Source organism: Ostrea edulis, chromosome 1 (assembly GCF_947568905.1).
Source record: "Ostrea edulis chromosome 1, xbOstEdul1.1, whole genome shotgun sequence".
In the NCBI taxonomy this organism is placed as follows: Eukaryota; Metazoa; Mollusca; class Bivalvia; order Ostreida; family Ostreidae; genus Ostrea; species Ostrea edulis.
In genome coordinates, this window is record NC_079164.1 from 11,930,925 (window position 1) to 11,945,732 (window position 14,808).

Consider the following 14,808-nt stretch of genomic DNA (forward strand, 5'->3'; position numbering starts at 1 on the left):
GTAAGTTAGTAAGATGTGTTTGTATTTTCATACATGTAATTTGTGTTTTTCCAGACTCTTTGAATCAGTGGCCAGATCCTGCATGCAACCAAAACAAAATCAGCAAGCTTCAACTGGTATACGAGAATCAGAAACAAACGAAATGCACTAGCTGCAGAGCATGACGTCGCAACAGACTTCCTCACAACTGCTTATTAGGACTGAATGAACGCTCATTGTTTTAACAGCTTATATACAGTCTACAAAGTTTGCACAAATCATAATCTGGATTCATATTGAGTGATTAATTTATTTTGGTATTTTAATATATGCCTTCAATGCACAGAATTGGTAATTATCATGGTAGCTGAATTTACCCAGTCTTTCAACCATGACATTTGTATTATAGAGGCATTTATGTCCAGTCTGTGGTATCTGCAATGAATCATGTGTAGGTGAATTCAGATTTCAGGAGTTTGTTATTGTGAGAAAGAGGACATTGTGAAGAGAAAACAACTGTGTTGTTATGACTGGACATTGGATAACTTACAAAGCACACAGTATTTTGTTGATTGTACATAGATTTCTCATTCTGTAATTTAAATTCTTAAGAGGATATATATATATATGATATAGATTTATTTGTGTACAGGACTTTCAGATTATCATCCATATGAATGAATGGTGCACACTCAATAAGGAGCTGAACATATTGTCGTCATTTCTGTTTGAAGTTTGATTAAACATTAAATTACTTGAAGCTTGTTTCCTTTCATTTTGTCAGCAAATATGGTAAACGAAGTGTGTGAGAATACTAATACACAATTTTCTGTGTTTTGATGCACGCTTACATTGTATATTTAGATACAGTTGAACTTCAGTATTTCAAACACTGATATCTCAAATACCATAGATATGTAGAAGTGATTCAGAAGTCCCAACCACTTCAGTTTTTTCTCAGTCCCATCGATAACGAGGTTTGACTGTGTATGTTATGAACATTGCATTATATCTCTAATGTAATTTTCATTTGTTAAGACATATAAGTCACCAACAATATTCCTATCGGCTTTTGGAATTGAGGTTTCATTTGTTGAGACATTTAAGTCACCAACAGTATTCCTAGTAGGCTTTTGGAATTTAGGCTTTGGCGACAATGAGCCACATGGTGGAGGCTATTTCTGTCCTCCTTGACTGCTGAATCCACCAACACCTCAGGGGATTCTTTGAAAGGTTGATGCAACAAGATTTCTCATTGCAATACATGTCCCTTACAGGCCCCAATTCAAGTAATATTCTGCTGAAGTACATCAACTGTTGCACAAGTGAAACTTGCCTATACCTATTTCATTACATCCACATATCAAAAGTCCTGTAAATCTCATAAAATCACTCGACTGTAATGAAACTTTAAACTTTATTTTTAAACGTCCGCTAGTAAGCCATGTACCAAATTTCAGCTTCCTGAAAACTGAGTCTTGACGGGCATATAAAGTGCAAAGTAGTAGTCTGTTTCAGCTCTGCCAGTAGGGACTGACAAGTTCATGTGTCTAACACAAAAAAATGTATTCCCTAGATGGTACATATTAAGTTTGAAATCCAAACTAAACAAAATCAAGCAACTAATGTAAAAATACTTCACAATCGCTTTATATCATGGTTGCTTCTAAGAAGGAAGAGTTGTGGTTCTTTATTTTAAGCTACTCCTGTTTGTAAATTTTCTATATACCCCAAGTAGCATCAAGTAAGCAATGGATATTTTTAAAATATTGATGTTTATTCCAGTGCAAGTCAGCAATTTGTCTTTCAAAGGTCAATGCATTATGTATTATAAATGTTTTTGATCAGTAAAATACATCGAAGCAAATAATTCAATCATTTACATATTTGTGACAATTTCAATTCCAGAACATGAAAAAACCTTAAATTTAGCTGTACCTATTAAATGTTTACTTAAAAGCATATTCCAAAATATTAAAGTTGGATCATTGACTAGATAGGAAAACTAGAAATTATGATTGCATTTTATAGTTTAGCAAGTCCAACATATTATTTGTCAATTTAAAGCATAGCATGTGCAAACTTACTGAAATTAAAGGTGCCATGGATGTATGTGTACTAACAAAGTAAAACACTGTAATACTGAAAGGTTGAGGTCAGGAGAAGGACAAAGTATGTATCTTTAAATTAGAAGGACTCGAGACACTGACTATATTTGAGAACTGCGTAGCAAGTTAGTGAATTAGGAAATATCTGAAGATAACGAACAGTGATCAATCTCATATCTCCTATAAGAAATACAAAATAGAGAGTAGGGCAAACACGGACCCCTGGATATACCAGAGGTGGGATCAGGTGCCTAGGAGGAGTAAGTATCTCTCATGTTAAAAGACCAGAGGTCCAGGTAATAAAGATGGGATGTGTATTCAGTATGTCATAATCCTGCCTATGAATTAAACTATAGTTTTAAAACAAGTTATGAAATGTAAAGTAGTTAATGCTGGATAGACGTACTGACTTGTACACTACAAGTGCTTTGTCAGAAGACCCAAACTAAGGTCATCTCAACAATTATTACCCGGACCTCTGGTCTTGACCCAAACTAAGGTCATCTCAACAAGGTCAAAGTCTTTAGATCCAAGGTCATTGCAACAAACCAACGTCATCAGAAGGTCAGTCTTTAGACCTAAACCAAGGTCAAAGTCTTTAGACCTAAACCAAGGTCAGTCTTTTAATCCAAACCAAGGTCATCACAACAAGGTCGAAGTCTGTAGACCCAAATCAAGGTCATCATGTCAAAGTCTGTAGACCCAAATCAAGGTCATCTCAACAAGGTCAATGTCTTTTAATCCACACCAAGGTCATCACAAGGTCAAAGTCCTTAGACCTAAACCAAGGTCATCTCAACAATGTCAAATTCTTTAGACCTAAACCAAGGTCATCTCAACAAGGTCAAAGCATTTAGATCTAAACCAAGGTCATCACAAGGTCAATGTCTTTAGATCCAAATCGAGGTCATCTAACAAGATCAATGTAACTCGAAAATGTCCCAAGTGAGATGGTTTACATAATATCAACCTTTAATCATGGGACGTCTCCATATGAATGAAAAATTCTCTAGCAAGACGTCAAACAATATACAATCAATCAATTAATTATGGGTGATAATAAGCAATAACAAACATTTCTGTCATCTGCAGGATGTTCTTGATTATATGATGTAAAGTTTTGTTTTCAAATGCACATGTCACAAACAAATCCTGTTATGACTTGGTGGGCTTACTCGTTCCTTTGACTGTGGTCCGATGTAAAATACGAAGACCCACATCTGATACCGGGTACTGTGTTTCTGGTGTTGCTTCATGTCCAACTGCCAAGTTGTCAGATATTATGAAATCTCCCTTTTCCCACTGAAAAGTCAAACAAGATCTTCACTACACACCTTCAGCATAAGAACTTCCATATCCTACATACATGTATATTGTGCTTACAAACAGTGGCAAACATGTATTTATTCCTATTTAACACAATTACATTAACGCTCAAGAGATCATTAACCTAGCACAAGTACATGACAAACGATGATGAACATGTGATTGATTAATGATAAAAACATGATTGCTTTAGGAGATGATTGACCTGGTGTGAGTAGATCAACTGGCGATTGTCTTTCTCGATTTCTTGATGAATCTCCGTCAGGATCTGCTTGGTTTCTGGCCATTCTGTCATTCTCTCTTGGTCTGTTCCAGCATCCCAAACAAAAGCATCGGTCATTCCTAGGTGAAAGCACAAAGTCTGAAATAGTACAACAAATGTACCCAAAATATTTTGCGTGTGTATTGGAAAAAGAGAAAAGGCAATGAACTAGACAGTGATTTGAACTCCGGAACCTCTGAATTTCTATTCAGATGCAGTAAAATTTATCTGGTCAACAGTGATCAAACTAATCTGACCACTGCATTTTTTTTAAAATAAGTATTGCAATCATATTTAACCCCGGATCCTGAATTTTTTATATGATTCGTGTTTTAATTGTACGTGTGTAAGATGATAACAAAGAACTGCCCTCTTCAATATACTGTAAACCCATTGTCTAACGAATCTCAGCAATTTGCATGACTAATACTTTGCAAAATTATTTTTCATAAAAATGAATACTTTCACTGGTAATCAGCAATTTTTAACAGTAAATCAAACAAAAGATTTGCAATATTTGGTACACAGAAATAAATCTGTAGCAGTTCTAATTTTACAAAATTAATCTACACAAAATTTTCAAGATACACAGAATAAAGGTAATATATATGGCAGTTATTTATATACATATCCACTGCGCTACAAAGACTGCTATCTTTTAGAATCTTAAGTCCCCAACAACAGACTTACATACATCTATTGATTTACTGTCTTGCAAAATCTTTCGCAAATGAACTCCAATAAAATAATGAATTTCTTTTAGTCAGACCTCTAAGCAAATTGGATTCTTGGACATTTTTTAAAAATCATGGAAAAGTGTGAAGTATATGTACTAAGCTTTCATATCTATTTCAAAGGATGACATAAATTAAAGTTTTAAGGATAATCAGAAAAGAAAATTATCTCTGAACAAGTTATTGTCTTTGACAATATCATGGTTTGTTAAATAATTGTTAAATAGTCAAATTAAGTGTTTACCATTTTGATCTTAAAGATGTCTACAGACATGGGCCAATATTCATGAACAGTCTGCAGACAGAAAAGACACTAAAGGACAGACACTCTGAATTTCAAAAAAAAAATCTCACCGGTTTCTTTGTGACAGGATGTGGATAAATCAAAGGATGTTGCAATCTTAAGCGCCGATCACTGACCATATACAGTCTCTCCCATCGGGCTCGCACATCTGGTCGGAGACTCTCAATCAAGCCGGTCAGTGGTACAAATGCTTGAAAAATAAAACAAATGTGTAAACCAATTACACCCTAATATTTATACTGAACTAATTAACAGTCATATTAACCTCATTAACAGTCATATTACACTAATTAACAGTCCCCAGTGTTAACATCAACTCCATCAGTGTCAAACGCTAAAATACGGATATTAAAAGTTTGCACAGATGTATCCCAGATACTAGTTGTGTTTATTGGAACTAAACTGGGTTGAGCTGATTTAAACAACTGATTAACCTGTGTCTCCACTCTTAGGGATAGCAACCATGTGATAGAGCGAGAATGTAAACGGTTCCGTCATAAAACTTCCGTCTATGTGCCATCCTGTACGTCCAACATTTGTGCAGCCCTCCGCTTCATCATTTGACACACGGAATACATCAGGGTCTGGTGACCTCGGGTGTTTGTAAAATGTCGATTCCAGGTCTCCAAACCACTTGCTTATCTCAACGTGTCGTTGACCACTGATTATACCTTGATTTTTGAATATCAGTAATATATGTTCATGAACATCCTTCTTAATTTGTTTAATGGTGTCTTCTGAAACCGGTTCGTTTAAATCAATATCTGTAATTACTTTTCCAAGTGCCTTCATGTTGTCAAAATCATGAAAATGAAAGTAAACACTAGAGAGTGCCAACAGAAAAAAATATTAACTCGAACATTATTTTTTCGTGTGATAATACGACGCGTTTTGTTTTGTCTGTTTTCTGCATGCACACGCGTTTTTGCAGATTACTTTTTTAAAATATCGTGATGCCCATCCTTATTTAGATATTGCATAATAAGAGCTATGTTCCAAATATTTACATATTAATATTGAAACGGTTTTATCCGTGAACCCTTTATTAAAGCTCCAATGCATTTAAAAATGTACACATTTTTCTGTTTCTGCAAAAGAATTACGTCAGCGGGTGGGGTCTATGGAATGTTTTAAAATGCAATGCCATATTTCAATTTCTATTCAGCAGAATTTTTTATGTTTGTAACAGGAATGGAGAAAATACATCAGACCAGGATTCAAATCCAGTCCCGAATCTGGTCACCAGCCATCAAACCCATTCGACTGCTACCTTCTTTTCTCCCTAATTGTTTTCACACTTTGAAGACATCAACCCAGGATATTTATCTCCTATCTGGGATTTTCACTGGTCAGTTCCATGGGCCAGTCTACAGCACCAAATGTAACAGAGAAGGGAGAAAATGCAACGGACCATACCAGGATTTGAACACAAGCGATATAATCTATGCATTAAATCCTCACATTTTCCATTGAAGTTAATCACATTTTCCATTATAGTCACCTGCACATACTAAAAAACTAGACAGCAATTCCTTAAACATTTTATTGACAAGAAAAACAATCTGTCATTTTTTCGATTGATATTTTATTTTCAATAAAGAATGCAAGAGAATATGCATGCACATTCATTAGTTGTGTGCATCATTTGGTGAAAATAATTTGTCAACAATGATTGAATAATTCCATAAAGTAAAAATGAACATATTTTATCATTGTAAACAATGCAGTGTGTAGTACATTTATTTTAACAGCCGGATATTCTAAGGGAGATGAAAGTAGAATGTAAATGTGAGAAAAAAAACTTCATTTCAGAAAACACAAAAGGGTATGAACTGCAATGCTTTATGCCAGCATACTTCATGAAATACTATTACACGCATCAAGAACTTTGCTTAATGTACGTGTCCTCGTGTACTTCTATAAATGAAATTTATTTGTTAATACAGGTGCTGTTAACTGATATGTGAAACCCAGCAGCATTTTCAAACTTTCAACAAACACAGAATCATTACAATTCCTGCAGAACATAAAAAGCATATTGATTTCATATTTCATATTCTCTTGATATAATCATTTATAGGAATACAGCAAGTCATCAAACTATCAAACAAAATTCTTCAAATGATAGTCTCTATAAATAAAATCCTCATAGTCTTGCTCTACGTCTTACCTGAAATGATGCATGAACAATCTGAATAAGTTAAAACAAAATTTCAAAAGCTGTGAACTTTGAATGTACATTTACTTATGGATCCCGAGTACAAGCCTCGAGAATTATAACACAACAACATGGTAAAACAACACAGTGCATACTTTAGATACACAATATACGCTGTAAAATTTACATAGGATGTTGTCAAAGGTTATCAGCTTTCCAACACAGCCTGTCCATTACTAGGGCATAGATTAAAACGCACGGATGACATCCGAACTCGGGAGCATATCTAATTCCCTCCGAGATTATTGCCTCTTCCCCAGTTATGTCTGTGATTATCACCGTTATTATCAGCTGCCTGCCGCCGACTCGATGGTGCCATTCCAAATCCTGAAACTCCTCCTCTTCTGTTAGGGAAATACTTGTAGCTGATAAACAGAGAAATACCTGTGCAGTTATTGTGTAATAAAGGAATCACTGCCATTCTATAGAAAATTCCCAACACTTCCTTTTTATCTTGGTCTGTACCCCAAAGTTTATTATTATCATAATAAAAGATTACGTGTACCTCTTTAGTAATAGAAATGATAACTTCCTAATTTCTTAGCTCCCCATTTAGATGTAAGTTTAAATATATAAGTTGTATGGTCCGAACTTCGACAAATTTTGTTCACCTTGTTAAAACACTGTCAAATCATCACATGCATGTAATTATGAAGCTATACGATGTGTCATACATTATTTCATCTGCTTTAACCAGAATTACTGCGTCTTAATTCAGCGTTTACAAACAACTGTCACTTGGCTATTTCGAAGGCATATTCAGAGGACAAATCAAGTGACAGTAAAACATATTAAATGCCTCTTAGTGATTCGAAGTTTTACGTTCTTACAAACCCAAATTTTGACAGTTACACCCGAGGAATAAACATCATGTTGGGATTCCCCTCATGTGTATTGGGCTTTTTATAGATGCCCAACAGACTAATGTGTGTAAAGGTTCCCACTCTATTTAATTTTTAAATGACATTCTCAATGTTCTATTTTATTTATTATTACATGCACATGTTTTCAAGCATGTATTACTAATTAAGGGAAAGCCACTAACTTTTAAAAAAAACAAATCCATCTCCTTTAAAGTAATTCTGTACTAAAAATAATAGATGAACATCAGACTTAGATAGACACACAAAACTATATTCCACACCTAGTTTTAGTCACATCTGTTTGCAACACCAGTCATTGTTCTGGGTATAAATAACATCTACTATGAGTTTTTCCTGCCCAGCACAGGTACTTACAGAATGTTTGGAACAGAGAGTAGCCTGGCTCCTCCAAAGTCTTGGGGATATTTAAACATTAAGAAGAAATACACATGTCCCACGATGATTCCAACCAGTTCCATTAGACCTCTGTATTACACAATAAAAAATCGTTAACAACCTAGTCATGGTAAACAGAGAAAGTGAATTAAATAAAGCAACTGAATAACATCACATTCATACAGTAGGCGTCATAAAAATAAAATTAACATACTGTCTTTATTATAATTTATATCACCATGTGGTATATTGACTTTTGGGGGTTTATGTATTTCAGTCATCATACATTTACCCTTCTTTAAGAATTTCTAATACAAACAAAAGTAGACAAGAAATTCACAATTCGATGCAATAAAAAAGAGGAGGGTGGGTGAGGCAGGGGGTATTACCTTTGAATATATACATACTGCTAATACATAAAATGCAAATTGATAGCAACAAAATTTAACAAAACTTACCCTTGTCCAATAATCATATTGAAAGCCAACAAGACCCACGGAAGGTACATTGCCTAAATAAACAATCAGTGTACAGTATTGAAAAATACAAATACGTTGTATAGAGAAGACAAAAGGAAAATACATTTTGTCACTCAAATTTTAATAACAATAGTTAGTACAATGTATATGCTACGGAATATAGAAATTTCAATAACAATAGTTAGTACAATGTATATGCTACAGAATATAGAAATTTCAATAACAATAGCTAGTACAATGTATATGCTACGGAATATAGAAATTTCAATAACAATAGCTAGTACAATGTATATGCTACAGAATATAGAAATTTCAATAACAATAGCTAGTACAATGTATATGCTACATAATTTAGAAATTTCAATAACAATAGCTAGTACAATGTATATGCTACGGAATATAGAAATTTCAATAACAATAGCTAGTACAATGTATATGCTACGGAACGGTCCTACTAAACAGAGTACGTTAGAGTACTTTAGAGTACGCTGGTAAAATTTCATAATTTAATGCAATTTAACTGCTGTTTGTAGGTGTTCTTATTTTAGTTTAACCTTAATTATAAATATATATCTGGAATATATTGTGTTTGTTTTCATTATATTTAGAAAATATTTTGAATTACAGTTTACCGTTTGATCCCAATCAAATTTAACTACATATTTACATAAAGTACCAGCGCATTACACTAAATTTCCCAAGATTATGCCTTAATCTTATTTTTAAAGTATTAAGTCTTTTTTAGTCAACTGAACAGTGAATTCCATGAAAATAAATCATTCAGTGGTATTTAGATTAACATAAAAATGAAATGATTACATCTATGAAGATGATTTCTTTGGTGTTTGTCACTGTGGTTTTAAATCAACACTGGATGTGTTTTTAAAGGCCAGTAATTATTCAATTCTAAATAACTATCAATCATACGTAAAATTAATTACTGATGCAATATGTCACATCACTGAATTCTTTCTCCAAACAAAATAGTAATAATCGGGATCGTGATGCCATAAATCGTCAATAACTTTAATGTAACAGTTGTTGGCAAATACTTTTGATAAATTTTGCAATATTATTTTATAATCATGTTTATTTAAATGATATACATACAAATAAACAATTAAATTGCATTAAATTATGAAATTTTACTAGCGTACTCTATAGTACTCTAACGTACTCTAGAGTACTCTGTTTAGTAGGACCCGCTACGGAATATAGAAATTTCAATAACAATAGCTAGTACAATGTATATGCTACGGAATATAGAAATTTCAATAACAATAGCTAGTACAATGTATATGATATGGAATATAGAAATTTCAGACAAAAGGAAACAAACCTTGAACTGTGTTCCAAACCAGAATGAGACAACCATGTCTTTGTTAAGCTGACACCAAACATACAGGACACTGAGAACCATGGGGTCCATCAGGAGCTACAAGGATATATCACACAATCATATACAGGAACATTCACAGGCAGGGATTTTTGTCATAATATTCATGTAATATTGAAGGACTATTACTCCGAGAACCACAGCACTCACTGTTAGTGTATGCACAAACTTACCCACATTTCTGCAGCAAAACCTATTATCTGTTTCATCTAGTCAAGGATATAATTTGTGTAATGGAATCTGGTGGCAAATAATGAAAAATATGCATGTAAATACATGCAAGTATACTAGTGCTGTTGAACAGCAAGTACTAAAGAATCAGTAGAGAAAATAAATCTCATTTAAGGAATTGAGATTTTTTAAACATTTACCAAAGCTCACCATTTGTGAGACAAGGGATACATCAAAGACCTGTTAAACAACAAACTTGTTAAAAGTTGCTTCTGATTCTTAAAAGCAATCAAGGATACAACTAGACATAACCAATTAAAGATCAACAGAAATCCCATCTCTGCAGGTTTTCCATCGAATATACCTAAAAATATACAAAACACACATAAGAATATAGATAAGAATATTATGTATATGTAATGTGGTAACTGAGATGTCCTGGCACTGGTACATTATATTTTCATTCTTATATAAGTACACTGTATTATATGTACACAAGTGATCTGATTACCATACTACAAAACATTGAAGTCATATCAAATGTTCTACATTGTTCGTGAAATACCTGAACAGTTAACTGTTGAAAAACAAACAGATTAAGTTTTATGACACTGTATTCTAAAAATCCATTTTAATTTATTTACCTGTTTCAAGCCTTGTAGAGTAGGAATAGAGAAAATAGAGGTTCATTAGATAATGGAATCCACTGGGGCCAGATATTGGGTAAAATAATACAGCCGTTAGAGGTCTCCAAAACTGAAACAGTTCAATCAAAGAAGTCTTAAACGATAACACTTTCAAATCAATATTAGGTGTTGTAAACTGTATGTAGTGAATTGAAATTGATTTAATGTATAAACCCCTACATCACAATCTAGTTAGATCTCATTCTACTACTCAAGGGTTATGTGATCATTATGACCAAGTCTTAGACCGTGGTGAAGATCTTTTCTAAAACACATACAAACATACTAACCTGAAATTTATACACAACACTTTCAAATATAAGAATAAGATTTCTTGGGTTGATGAGTCCAAATCTTGCCACGAGGGGTACAACGACTGAGCCGGTGAACCAATACTTCGTCATCTGAGGGATTCCTCGGTACCAATCCCCTATATCGTTTGAAGCCATATTTCTATGGTGAATTCCAGACAAAATAAAATATGCTATGAGACGCCAAAGTTTCACAATCTAGCAAAAGAATCTTTTATCTGACGTGTCCTAAAACCAAAACAAACTCGTATCTTCCAAACCGGAAGTAGTCTAATTTCAAATTTAGATTTCTTATTTCAGAAACGAAAATTCATTCTTTATTTATTTTGTTATTTTAATTTTTGGAAAAAAATACTTTGATTTAAAAATGTTTATGTGATAATTGATAAGATAAAATAGTGATATATTTCTTCTTTCGAGAGATTTTTTTCTTTTCGTTTTTGTTATTTTATTTCTATTTTTAACGCGTCAAATTCAATAACATGTTGGTTCTCGAAAACACAACAGACATCCTATGATCCTAGTCCATATAGTGCAAAAATGATGAAGTTTATCTGTTTGTGTGAGACTGTGTCTTATATGTGTAAGCAATGCTTTTTTTCTTGTTTAAGACATGCATCAACGAAAAACTGAAATACTGGTTTATTTGTACTTAGTCTTATGATTTGTAAAGTGGCATGCAGTAGCAGTGTAATTTCTGATGAAGTTCATGATTAATAGTATTCCAACTTGTTACTGGTTGCTGCAGTTACCATGATTACAGAGGTTACCAAGTTGCATCAGAACATGGGTGCATCGGCATTGAAATTTTATCTACTTCTAGCTGCTTGTCATTTTCATATCAATCAAATTCAGACACAGAATGACACAATATTCATTGCGTAAACTTCACTTTGCGGGGCCCCAGAATTAATGAAATATTGTGGTACCTAGAAATGAAGTAGTGAGGTCGAGTGTATGACAGTGTTGTCCCTGCTTTTATTTGTGTGTTTGTGACACTCGGGGATAATTTTTGGTGATTCTGAACATTCAGTTGAGTGATCGATACTGGGATGAAAGTTTTGGCAATTATAACATATATATGTAAGACTCTAAAGTGCCATGGTCACCCCAAAGTGCGATGGTATGTGCCAAAGTGTGATGGTTTGTTGACGTTATGGACCCCAAAGTGTGATGGTCACGCCAAAGACCCATGGTGTGGGGTTCAATAACGTTTTTGACGTTATGTCATTCTAACTTCTTTCAAAATAAAACCGAAAAAATGCAGTGTTAGTTTGCACCAAAGAAGGTTCTTTCTGCCGCAGTGCTGACACCAACTTCTTGGAGATGTATTGGAGGAAGGCACGGGTGATTAAGATTGACATGGACGACAGCAACGGCAAGGTTTACATTGTTGAGGATTGTGAGAACGGCAAAGTACATTTGTTGTCGAACTATCTACTTCGCCCAAACATTCTTTAATTCATGATCATTTATTACTTGTGATGCACGCGTAATAAATTCCTGGGGGCATGCTATTATGCAAAACATTCTATACGATTTTGGGTTGGAAAATTTTGTGTTTAATAACATGACAACTAAATGGTAATGAAAAATTCTTAGTCTTATTTTCTGTGCATGCAATTTGCACTGATATTTTGAAACAACACATGGTTGGTACAGTCTGTACCAAAACACTGTGTCATTTACAAACCAATGGACTTTGTCGTGTCCACACCATCGCATTATGGAGCATTAGTCTCACACCATCGCACTTTGGCGTGTCAGACCATCACACTTTGGCGGATGAGTGTGGACCATTGCACTTTGTGTGTTACACCATCAGGGTTTGGTGCAGACCATCGCACTTTGGCGTGACCATCGTACTTTGGAGTCCTACATGCATTTTAACCTTCAGCTGCGTTTGCTAAAGTTATCAGTGATTTTGAGCCGATTCATCCAATTTTTGCTTGCAAAAGCAGCTGTCAAATGTCTTTGGAAATGAAAACAGAATCAGCTAATTCTGTCAAATCATGTGATGGAGTGTCTGTCTGTTCTGTATCAATACCAGTACATTTATAAATACTTCGGAACACCTTTAGAGTGAAGTTCTGGTATGCCAGTCCTCATAACTATGGCCCCAGCATATATGCACCCTAACCCTAAGAACAGGGTTGTCACTAACGCAAGAATCTGCATCCTAGATGAAAAAAATTCATTTGGGATGCAAGTTTGTCTGAGATATGGTTAGACACGTCACGGACTCCGAGTAAAAATCATAATTTTACTTAGAACCCCGACTTATTTGTTTAGCGTCAGTCAATTAGGTGAGAATTAGAATATAATATAAGATAAAAGATAATTTATTAAATAAGATGCAAAATGAAGAACATTTTGCCACTGGCGGTTATTTATAATAATAATGAATGGTTTTATATAGCGCTTTTTCCAGGTATGCTGCTCAAAGCGCTTTACAATGCATTATTTATTCTTATTTCTTCATTTGTTTTACAAATCGGGATCTATATTTAGGTATAGATGTTTGTCTTCTGGTAGCCATTTTTATTGGAATCGAAAGTAGCATAGCTTGTAAACTTTGGTAGGTTTTACAGATCATCAACAAACGAAACTAGTATGCATCTATTTTATCACAATAATGTTTTGATTAAAATGTTGTTTGATATTGAATAGGGTTGTTGTGATGATAGGAGATTCTTGGAAGTAATTCTGTTGGCTTGGACAATTAGTCATCCGAGGCAAAGTCGTGAATGATTAAAAATAAATCTTGAAATTGATATGTTTTGTACTGCTTCCATTTTGATTGTATATATAAAAAAGACTCATTAAATATTCATGGGACTCATCAAATTGTCATTGGACTTGCCAAATTTTCATGGGACTCAAGCTGCTTAAAAACCACGAGTCCGGGACTCGTCTTCGATCATTTCTAGTGACAACCCTGCTAATAACCTTCATCACTTGAAGTATCATACTGAAAACTACCCAATATTTAAGTTAAGTATACCTCTGAGTCAATATTTAAGTTAAGTATACCTCTGAGTCAATATTTAAGTTAAGTATACCTCTGAGTCAATATTTAAGTTAAGTATAACTCTGAGTCGATATTTTCACTCTCTCTTACTTGATCAGTAAATAATAGAATCAAATTCATACTTAGAAATTCAACATTACATCCTGTATTTGTTTACATGTGTCCAAAAGGGGTCATACTAAACAGAGTATGTTATAGTACACTGGTAAAATTTCATAATTTAATGCAATCTAATTGTTTATTTGTATGTATACCACTAAAATAAACATGATTATAAAATAATATTGCAAATTTTATCAATTTATCAAAAGTATTTGTTTTTTAGTGATATTTTGACCAGAAAACAACATTCAATTTATGGAAGATTTTTGGCGTCACAATCCCGATTATTAGTATTTTGTTTGGAGAAAGAATTGAGCGATGTGACATTACATCAGTAATTAATTTTACGTATGATTGATAGTTATTCGGAATTCATGATCTTTGATTTTCTTGTGTCCCCCCCCCCCCTTTGGTTGTTTTTGGAGGTTTCTATGCCTTTTTA

The 14,808-nt window shown here is 33.8% G+C and overlaps 4 protein-coding genes across 11 annotated transcripts in view; 2 read left to right on the top strand and 2 right to left on the bottom strand.

Moving 5' to 3' along the window:
• LOC125664084 (CCR4-NOT transcription complex subunit 1-like) overlaps nucleotides 1–739 on the top strand; it is a 42,909-nt gene extending 42,170 nt beyond the window's left edge. For all 8 annotated transcript variants that reach the window (XM_056152674.1, XM_056152670.1, XM_056152671.1 and 5 more), the window contains one exon: nucleotides 55–739. In XM_056152674.1, coding sequence (XP_056008649.1) covers nucleotides 55–151 — 97 coding nt within the window. In that variant the 3' untranslated portion in view covers nucleotides 152–739. The remainder of the gene's footprint in view (nucleotides 1–54) is intronic.
• Nucleotides 740–1,381: 642 nt separating this feature from the next.
• On the bottom strand, nucleotides 1,382–6,241 carry LOC125664354 (alpha-ketoglutarate-dependent 2,4-dichlorophenoxyacetate dioxygenase-like). Its single transcript, XM_048897072.2, has 4 exons — nucleotides 5,148–6,241; nucleotides 4,764–4,903; nucleotides 3,619–3,774; nucleotides 1,382–3,389 (listed from the first exon to the last, which is right to left on the bottom strand). Exons 1-4 carry the CDS (start codon nucleotides 5,503–5,505, stop codon nucleotides 3,243–3,245), a joined length of 801 nt encoding a protein of 266 aa, XP_048753029.2. The 5' UTR covers nucleotides 5,506–6,241; the 3' UTR covers nucleotides 1,382–3,242.
• A 37-nt stretch (nucleotides 6,242–6,278) lies between these two features.
• On the bottom strand, nucleotides 6,279–11,517 carry LOC125664087 (derlin-1-like). Its single transcript, XM_048896626.2, has 8 exons — nucleotides 11,213–11,517; nucleotides 10,881–10,992; nucleotides 10,536–10,600; nucleotides 10,239–10,265; nucleotides 10,009–10,104; nucleotides 8,649–8,701; nucleotides 8,170–8,280; nucleotides 6,279–7,296 (listed from the first exon to the last, which is right to left on the bottom strand). Exons 1-8 carry the CDS (start codon nucleotides 11,369–11,371, stop codon nucleotides 7,158–7,160), a joined length of 762 nt encoding a protein of 253 aa, XP_048752583.1. The 5' UTR covers nucleotides 11,372–11,517; the 3' UTR covers nucleotides 6,279–7,157.
• A 122-nt stretch (nucleotides 11,518–11,639) lies between these two features.
• Nucleotides 11,640–14,808, top strand: part of LOC125664085 (TBC1 domain family member 31-like) — a 31,164-nt gene continuing 27,995 nt past the window's right edge. Inside the window, exon 1 of the mRNA XM_048896624.2 lies at nucleotides 11,640–11,816. The gene's annotated coding sequence lies outside the window, so the exon portion shown is untranslated. The remainder of the gene's footprint in view (nucleotides 11,817–14,808) is intronic.